Source organism: Nicotiana tabacum, chromosome 2 (genome assembly GCF_000715075.1).
Source record: "Nicotiana tabacum cultivar K326 chromosome 2, ASM71507v2, whole genome shotgun sequence".
Classification (NCBI taxonomy): Eukaryota; Viridiplantae; Streptophyta; class Magnoliopsida; order Solanales; family Solanaceae; genus Nicotiana; species Nicotiana tabacum.
In genome coordinates, this window is record NC_134081.1 from 11,763,398 (window position 1) to 11,785,965 (window position 22,568).

The following is a 22,568-nucleotide window of genomic DNA, read 5'->3' on the forward strand; positions in this document are numbered from 1 at the left end:
TGTTTTCCCTTCTCTTGATAGGGAAAATATTTTACTCCAATTGGAGGAAAATATTTTTCAGAACATTTAAGAACACACCCTAAGGTTGAAAAAATCAATCTGAAGTGCAACCAATGCTTCATGCGCTTATGGCCAAATATGTCTAAAGTGTAAATTGCCTAGAAACATAAACTTGTTATTCAAATTCCAACAATCAATACACGATGTAACCATAGACATCAAAATTTTAACGGATCAAGCTAAATCCTAAATTAAAGATACTATAGGACTTTTGCAATCCTAGGAATCTATTAAGGTTGCTTGGAGGTTACTCTACCCTAAACCTAACTCACACATATATAAAGGGATACATATTCCCTTGAAGAGGGGTCTCAAAAAATATCACATAAATTATCGAGATATTCACAAAGGGATCAAGGCATAAAATAATGTCGTGGTCAATGGATGTTCTTCTTGATAATCAAATACTTCAAGAAGAATATCCATACAATGATCGACTTTCATGGAGATCAAATAATCCAGAGAGGTCCATATCATCCTACGTTCGAGAATACGCTGATCCAGCCCTCGAATCACGGAGAACAATTCAAAGGAAGAATCAAGGGATAAACAGAGTTGTAACCCGCAATGTTTATCAATAAAATCACTTTATTCTTTTGTGATTGCAGTTTATTTTTCGTATGTTGAAATTTATTGCAAACAAATTGGCACGCCTAGTGGGACCAGTTCTGCCCTTCATCTCGTCCTCCTATAAATCGAAAACTCCAAGTTTCAAAATTATTTGTTGCGATGGTCGAGTACTTCAAGTCTCGTATTCAAGTTTCGGCAAGCCTACACCCCGACAAACCTTGAAGTAGTGGGCATTTGTAGGCATCAAAATTTTAATGGATTAAGCTAAATTCTAAATTAAAGATACTATAAGACTCTTGCAATCCTAGGAATCTATTAGGTTTGCTTGGAGGTTACTCTACCATAAACCTAACTCACACCTATATAAAGGGATACATATTCTCTTGAAAAGGGGTCTCAAAAGAAAATCCCATAAATTATCAGGATATTCACAAAGGAATCAAGGCATAAAATATTGTCGTGATCAATGAATGTTCTTCTTGATAATCAAATACTTCAAGAAGAATATCCATACAATGATCGACTTTCATGGAGATCAAATAATCCAGAGAGGTCCATATCATCCTACGTTTGAGAATACGCTGATCCAATCCTCGAATTACGGAGAACAATTCAAAGGAAGAATCAAGGGATAAACAGAGTTGTAACTCGCAATGTTTGTCAATAAAATCACTTTGTTCTTTTGTGATTGCAGTTTATTTTTCGTATGTTGAAAATTTATTGCAAACAGTAACACCTAAATCTCCTCCAAATGAGCTCAATTTGAAAACATAACCTCCAAATATCATCAAGAACAAACCCCAATCATCAATTTGTCAAAACAACAATAAATATAACAAATCTATTTTACAATTAAGAAGAGAAAGATGAAGAAACCATTAGCAGTAGTAAAGAGATAAAGCGCCACGACAACTCGCTACTGTAAAACCATAAATCACTTTAAAATATGCTCACAAACACCATATAGATTCACTATCAGCTTTATTTTTACAGCGAAAAAGAATAAGAAGAAGGAGGATGAGAAAAAGACCCGAAGTTGTCTATACTTTGAGTACTAATTAAAAAAAAAATTAAAAAGTGGGTACAAGTTAAATTAGGGTGACCAAAAAGGGCGTCCCGAAATTTTTTTATTTCATATAAGTACACCGTTTACGAAATTAGGGTGTCAATAAAATTTTAAAATTTGACTAAGCCAGTCGAAGTGAACCGTACTAAACCAATTTTTAGGTTTATGAAGATATTTTTATGTAAATATATAATCACACCAAATAATTATGGTACATTTTAAATTTTATAAAAATAGCCGAAACAATATCGAATCGTACCGAATAAATTTATATATGAAAATATATATTTTATATATTAAGTTTAAAAATAATAAAAACATTAAAAAAATCTTGGGCATTGAAATATGGAAACAATTACAAGTCACCATGTAATTAACACCCAAAGTCCTTAACACCCGAGCCTATTTTGTTGTTCCGATTGAAACTAAAGTAGCTTCATCATCTCAAATACTAGGCACAAGGTATTTTATCGATTTTAAGCAGGAAGCCATAAGGTATTTTATATTTTTTCTCTCATATTAGATTTTTCTTGTTGGATACTTAATTTTTAATATTCTTTAATTGATTCCCAACTTTATTAATATCTTTCTACTCATATAATTTATATTTCTCTTTTTTTTGCTTCATTTGTGTTTATGTTATTGTTGAACAACGGGATGGATCTCTATTACGGCTATCTTTCATGTTCCATTATTTTGTCACCTTTTAAACAGTAAAAAGGTCTAGAGAGTTTTGCTGAAGTTATATGTAAGTACGTGTTATGCTGTTTTAACTTTTATTAGTGACTCGTTTAAAAAATAATAATTTACTGAATCTTACCATTACCGAAGAGAAACCGAGATAATTGGGATGCCTTTGAAAAACTCAATTTTGGTAATATAAAATAGAGTAACCAAAAAATTAGTATGGTACAAGTTCCATAAAATAATCGATCGAACCAAACTATTAATACCCCTAACGGAAACCGAACCAAACCCAAAACTAACTCAAACCAAAAAGCTGACATATTTTTTGTTTGATTTGATTTTGATTTTTAATAACAAAAATTAGTTTGTTGTTGATTTTAAGCAAAACATAACTGAAATATAAGAGAAAGATGAAGTAGAAACCTATAACTAAAGTGGATAATGTCATCCAGCATTTTTTTATTTTTCTTATTCTTAATACAGATTTTAACCGGCCATAGAATTAAAACTCATATATTTTATATAACTTAATCACAATAAAAATATAAAACAAGACTTTTTATGAAAAAGTTATGCTGATTGTCTAGGTATACAATAGTATGTCCATTACCTTTAATTCAGACACTCCTATAAAATTTATGTACCAAAATATAACATACATTCTAATAAAATACTATTATTGGATATAAATTAATCAAATATTTATAACTATTATATCAGTTAACTCAACATCAAATTCAAAAAATACTTTCGAAATGATACACAACAATTGCACGTCAAATATATATACTTTAAGAATATTTATATAAAATTTTAAAATATAATATATACGTTGCGCGTAAAACTGGTTTTCTTATCTATCTGGATTAACTAAAATAGACGAAGTAGTTACACGTAAATTTTAAGAGTGAATAAGTTTTATCATAGCTCCCTAGGCTAAACCATTTGCGGAATTTCTTCTTATATTACCACAGATAGACGTGGTAAAAAAAATGGTGGGCCTAAAAATAATGATGAAAAAAATAATTCGTCAATATATAAACATTTCTTTGACTAGCACATTACTTTGAACTCGTTATACTATTTCCTTTAACGTTTGTGCCAATAGACAAGAGGAAAATAAATCAATATCCACATTATAGATACTAACTGATTTTATACGCATAAATTTGACTTCTGTCTATATAGTGTCTACATAATGTAACGTTTTTCTGGCATAATATGCTCATGATGTTATGTTTTTATGTATTTTTTTGGCATATGTTTCCCCGTTATATTTGGCTTTGCACAAGTTGTTGGTTGAGACCTTTGAGGCACGAGTAAGAGTCCGTGGTAAAGTGGTAACCACTCCTTTATCCTTAATCAGAGGTTCCGGGTTCGAAGAGAGCGTTTTACTCCTAATGTGAGACTTTTCGATACGAATCCGAACTTAATCAAGTCCCAGTATGAATATCAGACCTCAGGTAGGAAACCAAAAACAAAAGAGACTTTGGGTGTGTTTGGTACGAAGGAAAATATTTTCATGAAAAATGAGTAGTCTATCACTTATTTTTTCTTGTTTGGTTGGTGAATGAAAAACTTTTTGTGAAAAATATTTTCTAGTGTTTGATTAGAGAATACAAAATATTTTTAGGAAAATAATTTTTTATGCTACTCTCCTCAAACCACCTTCCCAAAATCATCATGTTTCCCGCACTCCTCCCCCCTCCCCATCCGGGACTTTATTTTCTTAATAATTTAATTATTTTTTTTAAAATTCACACAAATCCAAATGAACTAATGTGCTACTTTACTTTTTTCACACAAAAACAAGGTTGAAATTTGAGCTTTATTATTAAAAAATCAATACTTTTTTTGTTGAATAAAAAATATCCTTTCTACAACATGAAAATAAATTACTCCACTCATTTTATTGAATGAAAGAAAATTCTTTTTGTACATTATGAAAAGAAAATAAGTTTGTTGAAATGAAAGAAAATAATTTTTCTATGAGTTTGATATAATCCAATAACAATTGGATCAAACCCTGTATTTGTGTTAAAAAATTTATTAAATATATCAAAATGGTATATATAGAACGCAGTAGATAAAAAAAATTGTGGTGCATAATTCATAAACTGAAAATTCTAACTCCGCCTCTAATTAAAAGTGATAGGGTCAGGAATGAAGATATTCGAAACAAGGTTGAGGGTGGGCCCCATGAAGGATAAGATGTAGGAAGTGAGGTTGTGATGATTGGGGCACGTGGGGAGGAGATGCGCAGACGCCCAATGAGGAAGTGTGAGAGATTGAATATGTTGGGTTTAAGGAGAGATAGGGGAAGACCGAAGAAGCATTAGGGAGAGGTGATTATGCACGACATGACACATCTTCAGATTACTGAGGACATGACCCTTGATAGAAGGTTTTGGATGTCGAGAATTAGGGTAGAAGATTAGCATGATGTACAACGTACTTTATTTTCATACCAGTAGGTTTAGTATTATTCTCGTTTATCTTATTACTATATTTAGTGTATGTAACTTGTTTGAAAAGCACAAAATTAGTATAAAAAAATTATAAAGTTTTTATTGCAGACATATCAAGATTTTTTTGAGTTATACAATAGATATTAAGTTATCTAAACATCTTCACATTCTCTGGAAGTTGAGCGCAGTATTTATTTAACTAATTCATGGCTTATATACTTTGTATTTATGACATGATGACCAATCAGTGGTATCTCTCTTCTATGATTTGATAGTCTATTATTTTTTTGGTTTCAACAAAACTTTCAACTTTTAAACATTCAGTTTATTTTCGCAAGAATCTTTTTTTGATTTAACAAATACCTACAGAATTAAGAAAGATTGCACTTACAAAGTTTTATTCCTCCTTACAAATTCTCTCAATAATTAAGTAATAAACTTTTTATAAGACTATACCATGCGTAAAATACATGTATTAATTTGCAGGATAATTTCAGTGAATCAGATTCCTATGGCCGCACAACATAAAATAAACTCTTACAATTAATGAGTCAAATAATCAAATTATAACATACACCATTACAGAATAAGTTGATTTAGTTAATTCTTTCATTTATCTCGTCAGACAATGATATTATATTCACGAATAAAAAAGAGTAGAACTATAATTTCTTATTGGCTAAAGACTGTTAAAGAAATCGGAGCTTGTGTAGGCTACACCATTAATTTTGATCATGTCTAAAATAATTCTACATACCATTGTTTTTCCTGTTTTTATCTATGATGCAAGATTTCATAATTTATTTCCTACACGCAAAACTAAATCTTATCATAATATAAATTCATCCTAACATAATTGACACATAAAAAAATAAAGGAAAAGAAGGAGCTCACCCGCTTTCAAGAAGACCAATCAACATAAAGTGAATTTAAGATGACTTCTAATTTTTATTACTCATCATAAAAAGCAATATACAATATCACATGATGAATTTTCATTAATATGCCATAAGTTAAAGAAGGACACATATATTGACGATTACTGTTTGTGCCTAGGTTTTTAAGCATTAAAATAAGTAGTAGGCAAGGTATTACTATAGCTATGTTACCTAGTTCATACTACTCCGTTAAGAATTTAAATAAGGTAAACTATTGATTGATCTATTGTCCTAAATATTACGACTTTCTATATAATTCAAATAAGAAAAAATTAATAAGAAAGATTTTAGTTAATTTTATAACTCTAAAAGTTAGAGAAATAACTAAATGATGATTTTGTTTAGTATAAAATCTATCTTTAAAAGGTGAAAAAGGCGAACGATCTTTCGGGACGTCGTGCTTTTAATATAGTATAAATTATATTTCTATTACTATCCGATATTGCTTCTGCATTAATTTTATTGCTATTTTGCTGTCGTTACTGCTTCTTTTCATAGTTTTTTTACTGTCATGTTTCTTTTTTTTTTTTACTGTCGCATGCCCGAGCCGAGGGTCTATCAAAAATAATCTTTTTACTTGCTCCAGTTAGGGGTAAAATTGTGTATATATTACCATTCTCAAACTACTTGTGGGAATACATACAGTATGTTATTGTTGTATATTGAAAGGGAAAGGAAAAGAAATTTTTTAAAAAGAGTGAGAGCGCCTTTGGACGAGCTTTTTTAAGTGGCTTTTAAGCATAAGCCATAAGTTAGTAATTCTAACTTTTGACTTTTGACTTTTTTTTATCATTTTAGCTTAAAAATAAATATTTAAAAGTACTTTTTTATTTTATTCAAATACTAAAAGTTATTTTAACTTAAAAAATACTTAAAATAAGCCATCCAAATTTACTTTCACCGGCACTACTATAAAATAATCCAACCGCTATGTAATTCATTGCCTTGTACGCATATAATTGCTCCCTCTCTCTCTCTCTCTCTCTCTCTCTCTCTCTCTCTCTCTCTGTTTCTTCTCTCTCTTTACGTGTGTGTCTTTTCTTTTATCTCCATATATCAAATTGTAATAAATTAATTATTCTGATCAAACACAATTAACCGATCATCCAGAAGCAAAAGCGATCGTTTTCTTCCCCGGCAAAATTTCCAGGTAATTCATCGATCATCGTTTTATTCCATGTTTAATATCTATCAAGTTCATATTCCTGTTTGATTGTTCTGTTCCTTTATTTATTACATACTTTTTGCTCGGTTTTTGTTGGGGAAAAGTTATTGGGTTTAAAGCTGATTTTTCTCGCCCGATCGTTTTTTTAGAATCAAATTAATGCTCTTTTGCAGTTGTTTTTTCGCTATTGCTCGGTAGATTTTTTAACTTAATTTTTTAAATTTATCCTTAATATTTGTATTCAATCATTTATCACTTGGTGGAGGAATATATAGTATTTCGTTTTTTCTAAGCTGATTATCATTTTCCCACCCGATCGTTTAGTATGTGATTTATTTTTTATTTTACATATTTTGCATGAATAAATTGTTTTCTGCTTATTTCAACTTATTGTATCTAACAACTTTAAAAAGATATCTAAATGAAACTTAAATTATGTTTGATTGTAAATTATTCAAGTGCCTAGTTTTTTGTGTTTTTAAGTAAATACTGGAGACTTGATATAATCAACAGAAACTAAGAAGAATATAATTGTTGTAGTTATTCCAAGTTCAAATCCTAGCGGAGTCAAAAAGCTAGGTGATGTCTTTCCATCCGCCTAGAGGCGAAACCAAAATTTGAAGTTTGTGGGTTCTGAAGTTGCCACAGAACCCATAGCTCGTCTTAGTTAGTGGGTTCGTAATTAAATATTTCTACATATTTAATAAATTTCTTAATACAAATCCAGAGTTTAAGTAAAAGTCACAGGATTCCAGCGAACCCGTATTTAGTAGGCTAGCTCCAGCCTTACATTTGCCTAAACCTTGGTGGACAAAGTTACCCGGTATTTGTGTTGATTGTAGGTACCAGATATTAAATGGAATTAGTCGAGGTGCGCGCAAGTTGACGCAAATACCGCCATCATTGAAACAAGTAATTTTTGTAGTTATTCATCGCGCAGAGTGCATAAATATTTAAAAAAGGAACAAAATTGAATATTTGACATCCCAATTTGGTAATCTGCTACATTAACTGTAATTTTTTAATGTGAAAATCTTGATGTCCAGGAAAGTATGTGTTGCATATAGGAGTTCCTAAAGCATTGATTATTTATCAAAAAGAGAGGGAGGGAGGGAGAGAGGGAGGGTAAAAGAGAGAAATTGGTTGGTTTATTTCACTTATGTGAAGTATTCATGGCTTAGCTTTGTTTCGTATTATTGGAAGGCAAGTGAAAGTGATATATATTTTCTCCTTTATGGATAGTAGGCAATTCTTAGTTTTATTTCCTTATATGTCCTTCAAGTGGAATGAGATGCAAATTATAAGTGGTGCACTGATTTACTAAGATTACATTTTCGAAGAGAAATTGATCTTGAGCGTTAAGTCATAACTTGATAATTCATGGCAAGTGGTATTGATAATCACGCTAGCTTACAACATCAACAACTATAAAACTACTACTATGCCTCAATCCCAAGCTAGTTGGGTTCGGCTATATGAATCCTCATTATTATAAGTGCTTCATTGGGTCCATAATATTTCAATACTATGTACTTAAGGATTATTTAGCACTAGAGATTCTCTAATGTGCTCGAGTGGTTTGTCAACTTGAGACTGATAATTAATTACGCTAGCATACTGCATGTAAATTAAGTGGAGAAAATAAACCATAGTGAGGTATCCCGCCTGACTTAAATTTAGCCTATGAGGAACATTGACATCTTAGCCAATCATGGTGAGAGTAATTATAATCTAATACTTCGTTTGTTCTATTTTATTTGACACTCTTTCCTTTTTAGTTTCTTTTAAAAAAGAATGATTACCCAAGGGTTTGGCCTAGTGGTCAATCAGTCAATGAAGTGGGTTGAGAACCATGAGGTTTCAGGTTCAAATCTCAGCGGAGGCAAAAACATTAGGTGTTTTCTTCCTATCTGTCCAAACCTTGGTGGACAAAGTTACCTGGTACCTGTTGCTGGCCGGAGGTAGCAGGCATCCTGTGGAATTAGTCGAGGTATGCACATGCTGGATGGGACACCACGGTTATAAAAAAAAGAATGAAACCTTCCTATATTTGGGAAAAAATTATCTTTACTTCCCATTTTACCCTTACTAAAATGCTTTTATAGTCACAAGAAATGTCACGACGTGTTTAAGACCACAAGTTCGAGAAGTTTTCCTTTCTTTCTTAAATTGCGTGCTCAGTCAAACAAGCCACATAAAATAAAATGGGGGGAGTACAATTTTGAGTTATTTATATCGTGTAGGTTTAAGATCATTTCCCCCAAATTTGACTCTGTGTGTCTGTCATTTTAAAAGGATCAGCATGAAACCCCTTTTCCTCAAATAAGGGGTGGGGGTATACTCATAACGCCGCGGGAGTTAAATTCACCTCAGTGGTCTAGAGACCAAGCAAAAATGATATGTTATTGATACATGCCGTATAGGTCTTAGTGAGAAACTTTTCAAATGAACTAAGATTTGAGTCTCATAGTGATGCAACTTATTTGGATAAGAAATTACAATTTGAGTCCACCAATTTCATGTCAAATCCAAAATGGTTCCTAGAATCAGTTTTACGCCATTCTTCCATGAGCAAAGCTGTTCATGGCGAATGCATTTCTAGTTCCTTTAGATTGGTATTTCATAGTTGGTATTGCATTTTGCAAGGATCCTTCTGGACAATCTTGTTGATCTTGGTACTTGTATGAGAAAATAAGAGCCTTGTGATTGTGGAGTTATTGGTGCATATAATATTACGGTGGTTCTTAAAAATCAAGATTTGTATATACCATTAATGCGTACTTTTAATTCAAACTTTGTCCCATGCAAATGAAGCAGGCTTTATTTGCATATCTTACCATACGGTCACAGAGTTAAAGGCCCTGCAAGGACCCGAAGACATAATACTTTTTCTTTATTGCTGACCGCTTGAGAGAGACTTTTCGGTTCACGTAAGCATGTCCTTTTCCTATGTAAGCTCTCAAATTGTTAGCTTTAAGATCTACTGTTAAAAGAATCTAGGTGGAGCATGTACCTGTGCGGTGCAGCTTTTAGCTGTCAAAAGTTCTCTTATTGGGGCATAGCTCTCTTTGGATCCCAGGGGGATATGATGTCGCGTATTATGATAATTTAATGTTATTCTTCAAAATTGTCCTTCCCTTTTATTCTAACCGCTTTTTTTGTTACATTTTTGAACACTTTAATATAAAGTAAGAAACAACAGTCGATCAGTCCCTTGTTCAACTTAATGATACATCTTAGCGCTGAACCGTCTATATTTGTTTATGTTGTTTTTTGTTTTTGTAGGACACCATGCCAAGTTACTTTCATTGGACTAGTTCGGAACTAGGAAAGCATTTGCCTTTATCCCACAAACTTTGTAATTTGAACAATATTTATATTGTTGTCTCTCTTTTATAAATGATCTTTTTTTCTTGTTCTGTGATCCTATTTAGCATTTGTTGCCTCATTAATTGGTTATAGTATGGGACTGTATGCATCAGGATATGAACTTGAAGGAATTGGATGAACTAACTTAAATGTCTGTATGCAAATATTTATCTGAAGCCAAGTGACAGTGGCTCTATATTAACAAATATCTATCTCCAATCTTCCTGCCTAGCGCCCACTTTGTAATCTATTAGGCATCGAGTCCCTAGATTATATGTGCTAGCATTTTTCAATATTACCTTCCAGAGCATCTAGGTTTAGATGGTTTTTGCTGTGCAGGCTAGGGAGGCTGGTGACTTATTGTTGTCAGATGAAGGATATTGCCCTAGAGTCATAAGAATGGGTTTCCTGAGCTAAATAGTTCAAATTAGGGCTTTGTTGGAGTTGACTTGAGCTTAATATTGGGCCTGATGATCAAATGTCATTTTCATTGACATTTCTTACCTTTGACACGACATAAGATTATGCGAGGGCTTGGAATGAGGACAGATTACAAGTACAGGTGAGGGTTTTGGTACCTACCTTTCTCAGTCCAGCCATATCTATCTGTAGTACTTATTTTAAGGAACAATTTCCTCATCTTACATTGTTCTTTTGGTTTCCAGCTTTGCTCTAGCATCTTACTGCTCTTCCTCTCTTTTTCCGTGTCTCAGTCCGGATTTCTTATTCTCGTCTCAGATCATTAGGATACGGTCATATAATTATATTTCTGATTCTTTTTATCTTTCTTACTGAAAATAACCTGGGAGCTCGTGCAGGGTATTTAAAAGGTGGATAGCTAGCTAGCTTTGCTATTCTATAGACCTCAATCACAAATGATGTTGCAGGCAACATTTTGGTCAATCTGGCAGGTTATGAAGATATTTCATTCTTATGGTGTTCTTATTCAGATTCATTAGTCTGAGCTGCTGCTATTGCAGTCTCCTATCCTTCAACCTTTGAGCCTGAAGAGCTCATAGGAAATGGATTCTGCTATCTTTGCAGAATTGATGACCTTGCACTGTGAAAATCACCTATACAATTAAATTGCTTCTCTGAAGGTTGAAAACCTGAAGTTCGTTTACTGGCTGCTGCTAACTGTGGGTGAGAAGTTGTTGAAAAACTGAAGGTCATTTACAGGCTGCCACTATCTGTGAGTGATCATTTGTTGAAAGACTGAAATTCATTCTACAACTGCCACTAACTTTCGGATTAGTTGTGGGACTCCTTTGCTTTATGACAACTGCTGGTTGTATGGGGCCACTTTCACTTGGAAAGAGTGTCTTGGTTATGCCCCTTTTTGATTGATGATAGGGGATGAGGTTCTTGCTGATCGTGCTGCTTTCAAAGCACATTTTGACTGGGATTTGTGTCATGTTCCTGCGGATTGGGTCTGTTGGTAGTGACATGGGGGCAGAGGTGGTGCCATCTAGATCTGCTGCTTGTCCGTGCACACTTGGATTGTTTGCAGGCGAATAACACTAAATGGGGCACAATAGAATGTGTGCTAATTGGACGGTTTGCAACTTTATTACTACATTCCTCTTAAGGCTCAGGAGTAGAGGCACTGAGCAGATACTTAGTGCTCGCTAGACGCAATGTTCTCTCTCTTTTCTCACTGACAGCTGATCACCTTATCCTGATTCATTTGTATGCTGGTAATTCATTTAGTTGAGCCTGTTGACCTAATGAACCTGTGCTCCTTTGAAGTCTTAGGTTGTAATCTTACTCTATTTGTGGCTTAGAACGAAATAAAGTGAGAGCAATCCTGATTAACAGATTCTCTGAGTGGCATCACAATACACAACTGGGGTTGCAATGGATGGTACATTTTCTTAGTGGCCCACTAAGATGTAGCCATTGATGCTAGTATATTGCTAAGTGTGCTGCAATTATTTAGAGCACTTAATCGTAATGTTGCTTGGTCTACCCAATATTGGAGGACAGCTACCATAGTTGGTTGAGATGAATCAGAAAACACATGTAGTACCAGTTAGCTCTGTCTTATGGTTGAACTCCCATTGATGTAAAAAAATCTCCAACTGCTGTTGCTTCTGTAGCTACAAGGATTTCTCCTATTGTTCTTTGGGGCTTGTTGATGCCCTGCAATATTCATCTTTTTGTACTACCCACAATCTTCTGAGGTGGTGTCTCTTTTATTTTACATTGCAAGTAGATGCAATCATGGAAGGCTTTTTACAGCCATTTCACAGTTTTTGCTTCTACTCACCATTTTGACTAGGCAATACTTCGTTTTAAACTCATTCAAGCACGAAGTACCTCCGGTACTGTTAACAAAATTTTTTCCTTTCTCTCTCTGACAAGATTATTCCTTTGCTTGTCTTGTACACTCATTGTCCATTAAGTTTCTGTCTTTCTGAGTAGTCAATCTTTTGCTTCTTCTCATACAAACATTAACAATTGCGTCTTTGTAAATACTCTCTTATGTTCTTTACCACTGGTGTATCTCATACAAACATTAATAAGTGCTTCCATAGAAACTCTCAGGCTCCTCCCCCCACCCGTTGCTCTTGGTCCTGCATTTGTTTGAGTTCTGCACCTTGAAGCAGTCATTAACAGAAAAATTGATGGATTCATAAAATTGTAGTGGCTTCTTCTTAATGGAACATATTTCAGTGAGACTGCCATGGGATAACAACAACAACAACAACAACAACAACATACCCAGTATTATCCCACACCGTGGGGTCTGGGGAGGGTAGTGTGTACGCAGACCTTACCCCTACCTTATGAGGATAGAGACTGCCATGGGATGAGGGGAACCAAATTGGCCTTGTCTATTTGGTGGCATGGCTCGTCAAAGGTACTTGTGGTGATATGTTTCTCCTTTTAGCTTTATAAATTAGCTGCCTTTAGTCACTTCATAAACAATGAGCTGTCTTTAGTATTTTCTATCTTCTAGTTGAAACAGGAGTAATCAAGTGGTTTAGCTTGTGTGCTTGTTTCATATTCAATTTTGAGTAGTTCAATAGGAATGGATCATAGATATCCATCCTCAGGACAGATCTTACTCTTTCCCTTTTCTCATCCTTACTGAGTTAACTTTGCGATGGAAATTATCATAACTGCATCAAATTTGGGTAATATGATTATGTGCATAGGAGTATCATTACTACCATTAGCTTGCTTATTGTTCTCTAGTCTCATATATTCAGACAACTTATTTACTGTCCATGAACGATAGTAGCATAAAGTTTTACTGAGCTTAGAAGTGATTCGCATCATGGATAATCCTATAGAATTCAATGGTGGTGTTGTTGCCTTTATAACAATACATTTTCTCCATTGCAAGTAATTAAAAATAAATTAGTTCTATTTATCAAAAACAAAAATCAATTTCTCCTAAGACTTAATTGGAGGAGTTATGTTAGTCAGGTAAAAGGATATTCTTCAGCTACCCGAGCGATTCTAGGGCATATATTTCTACGTATAAAGAAAACTAGCTGTAATTGTCCACATATAATGGTCTTAACTCCCTAAAAGAAACAAAGGAGATAAACATATCAGTCCCGTCTCTCCTGTCTTTAGAGGAAAATTGAGGATGAAGTTAGATATATTATGACAAACTTTTATCTCTTATGAGCTTCTGTTGGGTTCTAGGAAGTTACTGTCATTAGAGTTTTATTCCTTTTTATAGGTCAAATAAATTTCTACTCTTCCAATATCCATATTGACGTCCAAATGGTCTTTGCATCACCACCCCTCAAACAGGAGGTTATGGTAAGACTTCTTGGAGAATCATTTGAAAAGGTCATCTTCCATTCCTTCTTATCGCCGTAACTCTGTAAAGCTTATATACCTGTGAGGAAATCTTTCCACATTGTCAATTTTCAGTGTTATATACTTGTCTAATTCTTTTTTGGTTGACAGTCTCATTCCTTATTATGAATCTCCAACTACGGCTTCCTTTGCAGTTGTGATTCCAAAGAGACGAGAAAATTCAGCTGTTAGAACGGTATGACCAAGCCAACATTGAATACAGTTTTCATTCCTAAAAGAGATTCCTATGAACCTCATGAAATCCTTTCTCTTCATAATCTTTTCCATTAAGCTTGTTTTATAAGAGAGAGTTGCCACTTTCCATAACCATCCAAAAATATGTGGTTATACTTTTTTTCTTGAGAAAGGTAACGATGTTATATATCATTAGCACAAAGACAGTGCTAAACCCCATTTTTACAAAAAGAGCAAAAGTGTTCCCTTAGTTCTTACAAGTTACAGGGAATCTATGATGTGTAACTTTGAATCTATTTTTTAGAAATTCATATCCTTTTCGTTGATCAGTTCACTCCATCGAGCTTTCTCTTCTTTTTCTAGCTTCCATAACCATCCCAAGAGGGCTCAGTTGAACATAGTTATTCTCCAAATACCAAAACTACGATTCCTACCGAGGCTCTTCCGATCCTATAGGGGCTCTATCTCTCCCAACTCACCAGGTGAAATTTCCTATCTCATTCATTTGCCCTCAAAAAGGTTTTCAAGTTTTTTAGCCACCAATGCTTGATAATGAAAATGCTCGTTAGAGTTTCTTTATCAAAGTAATTCTCCCTCTTTTGACATGCACTTTTTTTTCCCACTTCATGCATATTCTCTTGAACTTTTCGCTAATAGTAGCAACGGTCTCCATTGTTGAATTTGCCTCCCAGGGAAAGAGCTAGGTTTCTTGTAGGGAACTCGCAGCCACTCCTAAGTTGTAGTTAGATCATGGTTGTTGTGCACCTCCCAAAGGTATTTTAACTCTAATTTCATCGTACTGATTTTGAGCCAATACACTGCTACAAATGTCAATATCTTGAACAGTGAACAGATTTGTCTCCATTGAGGGTCATAGAAAATTAGTATCATTAAGTTTATGGTAGATCTGATATTTTATTCTCTACTTTACTGGTAGCTTTTATCGTAAAACCATTCAGACACACTCCATTTATTGCTTTGCTTTTCCTGTGGCTTATTGAGGATCTCCAAGACAATTTGGGAAGGTTATGGGGATAGATGATCTCAGCGTCGAGATCCAGTCATCATTGTTATTTTAACATGAATTGGCAACCAAAGAGTAGTATAAAAAGTTGCCGGAACAATGTTCTAAGGAGTGATAACCTAACTTCAATATCATGAAGAAAAAAAAATAGCATGTTTTGGATGGTAGTAAAAACATGATGCTTGTTTAACATTAGATAAGCTTCATATTATGAGGATTTACTCTATGCAGCACATGTTTTCTATGTGAACAATCCTCTGAATCAGTCACATGTTTCTTCACTGCTACGGTAACGGTGCTACCAAATGTTTCAGATATGGGCTCTGTTTCTATACATCTTTGGTGTTTTTTGGGTTATGCCACAGAATCTGAAGCAGTTGTTGAACTGCTGCAGAGATAGAAAACAGGCAAAGTAAGAGACAGATGTATAAAAAATATAATTATGTGGTTCAGTGAAACTTCCAAAATAGCATATCAACTATTACGGATATACTAGATTCCCTGAATTTTTAGCAGTTTTGAAAATTCTCCTTTTGTTTTTTCTCTTTAGTACTCCCTTGGTAGTGGTTATTAATTAAAATTTTTAATTTAATAAATAGAGAAACTATAAAGAAAAAAATGAGAAAAAGCTTTGGAGAATATTTTGCTCGAAATTCTTCTAGACTAGTGGCCAGAAGAGATGGTGCCACCGGAAAGGATCTGGTCATAGAGACCAAAATAGTAACTTGTAAAAAGAAGGGAAAATTTTGAGTGGACAATTTGCAAAAAGCCATCTGCATGTATGCAGGAAGTTACTTATCTGTCGATCAAGTTTTTAGAGGCTTACCATGTAAAAGGAGACAAGTAATGAAGAGAACCTTCTTTGAATTAGCAGTGAAAAACATATTAGACTCTTTATATTGGAGTTTGGGCTAAAATGAGATAAGGAAATTTTGGAATACATGAAATAAGAAAATATCTTGGCTGAAGAATATATCCTAGTTCTTTGGATTACAGAACCACAAAATAATATTTCATGCCATTAACCGGATGTATTCAACATATAACAATGTTAATCCTCTTTACTTTTAACATAAACTATCAAAAGGAAAACATGGTTTTAGCATATAGCAACAGTCAACTGCGTCAGATTGGCCAAATCAAGAGCTTATGTCTTGTAGCCATTAATATTACGAGTTAGTTGTGTTTTGACTTAATTCTGCATGCTGATAAATAAGTTTCAGTGCAAGAATTTTACCTCATCTAGCTGTCTGATCTTGATTACTTTATGTCAGGGGCTTGACAATTTTAATTCGAGCTTTTCTGTTTTGTTGTGAAATCCCAAGCTTAATCCCTGTTTTTCCTTAAAATTACTTTTGATAAGATCTTTCGTCTATGTTGACTTGTATCTGTTATTAGTTAGTATCTGTACCAAGATGTGAGTAGTTTGTGGAATTCATAAGTCTGAAATTTGTTTGATGAGAAATTGTTTAGAATTCATGTCGGGGTTCTGAAGATACAGGAAGATTGACAATATTTTTCCAATACGTTACTTAGCGTACTAAAGGGAGGGACAGGGAAAGGGAAAGGGAAAGGGAAAGATAGAGTGAGAAAGTTATAGAATATCATAAAGGTGCTTTTCTAAGGTACTTTTAAAATTAGCTTCAGCTGATCAGTCATGGTTGGTCGATGTGGATCTTTGATGTGTCATTTTGTGGTTTATAGATGAATGGTCAAAATTCTGGGTAACTTTTTATATCTCCTTTCTGTATAAAGAAATAAAATGACAAGGTGAAACCAAAAGTGCAAAATAATTTTCATCATGTTTTCTATGAAATGACTTTTGTTATTTGAATGCAGTTTTTTTTTTCACTGAGATATAAATTTATTGCCGCATTCACGTACAATGGGGCACAGAAATTTATTCAACATGTCTCAGATATTTGAGACAGAAGATGATCAGAGATGGAATCTTCCAGAGCAGCCACCTTTGTCTTTCGGTAACAATTGATATTCCTTTTAGGTGTACTGATTTTCACTTTTAAAATAAAGTTTTATTAGGTTTTGTCTGAAATTAGTCTATTACTAAATCTATCACATGCCTTGGAGCTGCAGGTTCATAACATGCCATTAGCTAAGCATACCATGATTTTGTTCCTTTTCATCTTGCCCTTCCTTCTGGTTATTGACATGTGGTGCTAGTAAACTCGTTATATTGTCGAGGTGATCCTATGATCATATTAGTGCTAAAAGTAGTTAAATCATTGAATACTTCTCTATTGTAAAAGATGGAGAATACATGTGGCAAAATGATGTGCCCTTCTGGTGCTTCATGGTGGATTTTCTCCTGTAGAGATGAGAAAATGGTCCATGTAAAATCTACCTACATATAGTACCAGTGGATGGGCTTGAACTAAACTGTTGGATTGAGAACAGCAAATAGCTTTTAATTAGAGGAACTAACCTTGGTTAAACATGGAAATTAACAATTTGACAGAATACTCTTGGGGAAGTGCTGATGAGTAGTGAACAAAATATTGCCTTCTGGCTGTATAAAATAGGACGTATACTTCGCTGACCATTTATATGTTCTGAAATAGGGGGGACGTAAATAAACAATAAAGAACCTTCTCATGTCGATGTCTCCTTTATTGCAGCACGGGCTGGTGCTCCTGAAAGCAGTAATCTTGTTTATCCAGTGGACAATATGTCAATCGACGGGACACACCATTCTGCTCAGGGGAGTTATGCCTCCAGGCCAAGTGGATATTCTTCCTCGAATCAAAATATGGAAATTCCACACTGTCAGCCACAGGTTCAAGGTCCTCTTCATGATCCTTTTCTGCATTCAGGTACTGGAGGTTTTCATATGATCCATGAGAGTTATCCACATCAAGCATCTTCATCAACCCATGGAGGTCAGACGTATCATGGGGTGGATGGTGGCCTCGTTGACCTCACAATGGGCAGCGGGAGAGGGCGATACAAACGTAAGAGTCCTGGTATACCCGCAGGTGGCGAAAGTGGTAGTACGAGCAGATACTTCGATGCTGGCAGTTCATCTGATATCCCTTCTGACTCTTGGCATGAGAAACAAAATCCAGACTCTCATTACACGACTTGGGGTTTACATCCTAGTTACAGAGGTAATAATCTGTCTATTGGAGGTGAAGGTTCTCAAAGGAATGTAAGAAGCAGATCTGCATTTGATCTGCAAAGTAATGTGGGAAGGGCACATATAACAAGTAATCCTTCACATCACTCTAACAGCAGTAGAACAACCACTGATTATTGTAGTTCAGTGAACTATCTAGCTCCAAGTTCTAATTCTTCAACAAGGGAATGGAACCATGCAGTCATGCCCCCTGCTGTCACTCATGGGAGGAATTTCTCTTCTGGTTAGTTTCTTAAATTATTTTGTTATCCTTTGCTATGTATTGATTTAATTAGTAATGTTTTGCAAGCTGCAGATACAGGCTTCTATTGTTATGATATGAACCACTACGATATGGTAACTGGCAATATATCTACCTCTCTGGAGATGGGGAGTTACCACAATGATTTCACCCCAAACAGAAGTTCCCTTCCTCAACATTTGCCTGGCAACTTGCAATCTTCGAGGGGAGTCCGAAGTAGCTACATTCAAAGATCTTCCCCTTCTTTCAGGACTTCGTCAAGCTATTTGCGCCATGGGCATGTTGGTACTTCAGATGACGCATCACAGTTGTTTGCTGAAGGTTACTCCTCAAGACATTCACGTCCATTGTCTACTCTAGGACCACGCAGTAGTGACCGAAATGGGAGAACTAGGATATCTAGTGATAGGTACAGATCATTGGCTGGTGAGGCAGGTTTTCGTGAGCAACTTGCATCTGAGGTGTGTATACTCATCATATACAAGAAATTGTCATGTCGTCCTTTTGAGGGGCTCAGTAACTGTGTAGACTCCCTATATAAATACACACTGTTTTTTGTCATCAGGACATGCATCTAGTTGTTTTGCTTCATGCCACAAGAATGTCCGTCTTTCTTTTTCTTTTCCTTTTATAAATAAATGACCTTTCCGCTTCATGCTACAAGACTGGTGTAAAACCCTTTTAGGTAAATCATAGATGCTACCAGGTGTATTTTGTACTTTTGTTTAACTAGCTAATGCAGGGAATTATGTGCTTCACTTTGAAAAGATTACTGAGAATATGTATGCGCCCAGATTTATGATATGTAGGCTTGTTCATTAATTTAAGCTGTTTCTGCTGTCTGTTTTGACTTGTGATCCTTCTTATATCCCAGTCAGTCTTGATGTGATTCAATCAGAGCTCCTTAATTTTGTTCATTAATTTTCATAACTTATAATTTAGTGGATTTATTTTGACTTTTTGTATTGGCACTTGTTTATTCCAATCTGGCATCATGGGAAATTCAAATAGCTGCAGATGGTAATTTGGCTTTAATATGATATTGTTGTTAATCATTTCTACGATCTCTGAACATATCACCTTCAAGGCATGTTGAATGTGAAACTCTGTCGGTTCTTTCAGGGTGTTATTATTCCAGATCGCTCTACTTTATACGGATCCAGAAGCCTGTTTGATCAGCATAGGGACATGAGACTTGATATTGACAACATGGGCTATGAGGTAATGCTGAGACTCTACTAGAACCTTTGTCTTGCTTTCTGTTTTCAACATGCAGCCATCTGCTCAACTTCGATCTTTGACTTGAGCAGGAACTTCTTGCACTTGGAGAAAGAATTGGTCACGTCAATACTGGCTTGTCGGAGGAGCTGATTTCAAAGTGCATGACCGAGTCAATTTATTGCTCCTCTGACCAAATTCATGAGGAAGGAACTTGTGTTATCTGTTTGGTGAGTACTGTCATCTTGTTGGAAAAGTACATCATACATTAGGTAAAAATTAGAGATTATGACTTCAAGCATTGAGAATAAAATGCTTCCTAGGTGTTCTCATCATGAGTTAAGTTTAATGCACTGGCTGTGTAAAAAAGATTTAAACAATTAGGTCATTTATACAAGAATTACATGTAAATTTGTGTATAACCATAACTTGGTGACCTGGTAAAACTAGTAATTAACATGCTATCATAGGCTAAGGCTAAATGTAAAAAAAATTTACACCGTCAATCGAACTTCAGTCCTTTCATCATTATGATGCTATGCAAGTTTACTTGTTGAGATCAGATAGTGCATTGAGCAGTTTTACCGGTCTGTTAGTTGGAATAGAGTCGTTGCTTTTCATGTGAGTAAAACGATAGAATTCTAACATGTCTTGTTTGACAGGAAGAGTATGTGAATATGGATGATGTTGGGAGCTTGAAATCATGCAGCCATGATTTTCATGTCGGGTGCATAAGAAGATGGTTGTCGATGAAGAACTCGTGTCCGATCTGCAAGAAAACTGCATTGGATGACGATATGAAAGAAAAATGATCTATTCAAGTATGACCTATTGACATAAACTTGTGTAAATATGTATTTAGACCAGACAATTCTCAAATGGGGGAACTAGTATCACCTCAAAATTTGTACAGCAAATGTTTTCATATCATCAGTCATTTCTTTCAAATGTTTAAAGGACCTTTTTGTTTGCACTATGAAATCGAAATGCAGGCTAGACTGCAATGTGGTTACAAATTCAAAAGCTTAAGTTGAAGGTAACTAACTTAATAGTTTTGGCTAATTAATTAATTTTGGCTGAGTAACAACGATTAAGTCGTGTCAACAACAACAACAACAAACCCAGTATGTTCCTACCAGGTGGGGTCTGGGGAGGGTAGTCTGTATGCAGATCTTACCCCTACCTAAAAGGTAGAGAAGCTGTTTCCAATAGCACCTCGGATCAGGAAGGGTAATAAGAAGAAGTGGATAGCAAGAAAGGAAGAAAGGGAGAAGAGAAAAGAAAAAGGAAGATATAAAGGATAAGTAGTACCAAATACTAGCAACAAGAGATACAATACCTGAGTCGAACAAAACTACATAACGTAATAAAAATCTAAGAATATGAAGGGACAAGCGTGCTACTAAGACTATCGGTGAGCAACTAAAAACTACTCACTAACCTTCTACCTTAATCCTCGACCTCCACACCCTCCTATCAAAGGTCATGTCCTCAGTAAGCTGAAGCAGCGCCCATGTCCTGTCTAATTACCTCTCCCCAGTACTTCTCAGGCCTACCTCGACCTCTTCTCAAACTCGTCATGGCCAATCTCTCACACTTCTTAGGCCAACGATTACGTCGTGTCGCAATATCAAATTAATCTGTCAAATCTAATACCTAATTAAAAAGGGGAGTGAGACCTTTAGTTTCGGTCCGTATAAAATTTTCATTAAGCTGGCTGGGTCACGTATTTTGTACTTTTCTTGACAAAATTCTTCTCCCTATCTCATGGGTGGATAATATCATTTTCAATCACAATATTTTTTTATTGCTTTAAATAAATTTCCAAATGCATTCCGGAGATTACATATTCCCATTAATCATTCAGCACCAATAATTCCTCTCCCTCCTGTTAAAAATTCATTTCTAATTAAGGATGGAGAAAACACCATTGTTAACAATAGTTTGTTTTGTCAAACATTCACCAGTTGCGTTACCTGAAACCTCTCGTTAAGGATGGAGAAATCCCACCATTATTAACATTGATTTCAACGACGAATGTGGCTCCATCTTTTCCTGCATCTTTTCTCTTTTCATTTGATACAAAATTTCGAAATAAGAATAATAATGAAGTAATGCTAATTCGATCTATCTCTGAAGTAAGATAGAGTTTCAAAATTCGTAATATTATTCAATTGACCTAATTAGAGAATCTTTTTTGAAGATCACAAGTTCTCCTTCAAGAATACATTAAATAACGATAACAAAAATAAAACAAAATAAAAAATAGACCAATTAAATGTGATAAAGAAAAATCTTAATTTAGGAAAATGACCTAAATTAAAGGGGAAAATTTTAGTGTGTATAATCGGAATTTAGTGAATATGAAAAATGCTAATTTTAATTATGAAATACAACCGGAAGTTATTTTAGTTAATATGAGCAATGCTGCCTTCTCTGTTTACATATACCTCACATTCTGTGTGCCCCCCCCGCGCGCCCTTGGTGCTGGAGCTTATAAAATGGTTGTTCTGAAAAGCTGTCAGCCATAATCGGGCAGGAAAGGATAATTATTTTAATCTCAATGGTTATTTTACATAAATTATTTTTACCAG

General features: G+C 34.7%; 1 protein-coding gene across 14 annotated transcripts; it reads left to right on the forward strand.

Moving 5' to 3' along the window:
- The first annotated feature begins 6,727 nt into the window (after positions 1 to 6,727).
- On the forward strand, positions 6,728 to 20,932 carry LOC107793464 (uncharacterized). 14 transcript variants are annotated; one of them, XM_075230799.1, is made up of 11 exons: positions 6,732 to 6,939; positions 9,772 to 9,905; positions 10,663 to 10,885; positions 11,142 to 11,234; positions 11,368 to 13,186; positions 17,201 to 17,340; positions 17,998 to 18,738; positions 18,811 to 19,217; positions 19,879 to 19,977; positions 20,067 to 20,204; positions 20,637 to 20,932. In XM_075230799.1, exons 6-11 carry the CDS (start codon positions 17,247 to 17,249, stop codon positions 20,784 to 20,786), a joined length of 1,629 nt encoding a protein of 542 aa, XP_075086900.1. In that variant the 5' UTR covers positions 6,732 to 6,939; positions 9,772 to 9,905; positions 10,663 to 10,885; positions 11,142 to 11,234; positions 11,368 to 13,186; positions 17,201 to 17,246; the 3' UTR covers positions 20,787 to 20,932. The 14 variants fall into 14 exon arrangements, with proteins under 14 accessions (XP_075086902.1, XP_075086886.1, XP_075086877.1 ...); XM_075230782.1 differs by adding exons at positions 14,254 to 14,338; positions 15,030 to 15,111 and having other exon boundaries at positions 9,772 to 9,884; positions 10,663 to 13,186; XM_075230794.1 differs by having other exon boundaries at positions 9,772 to 9,884.
- The last annotated feature ends 1,636 nt before the right edge of the window (positions 20,933 to 22,568 follow it).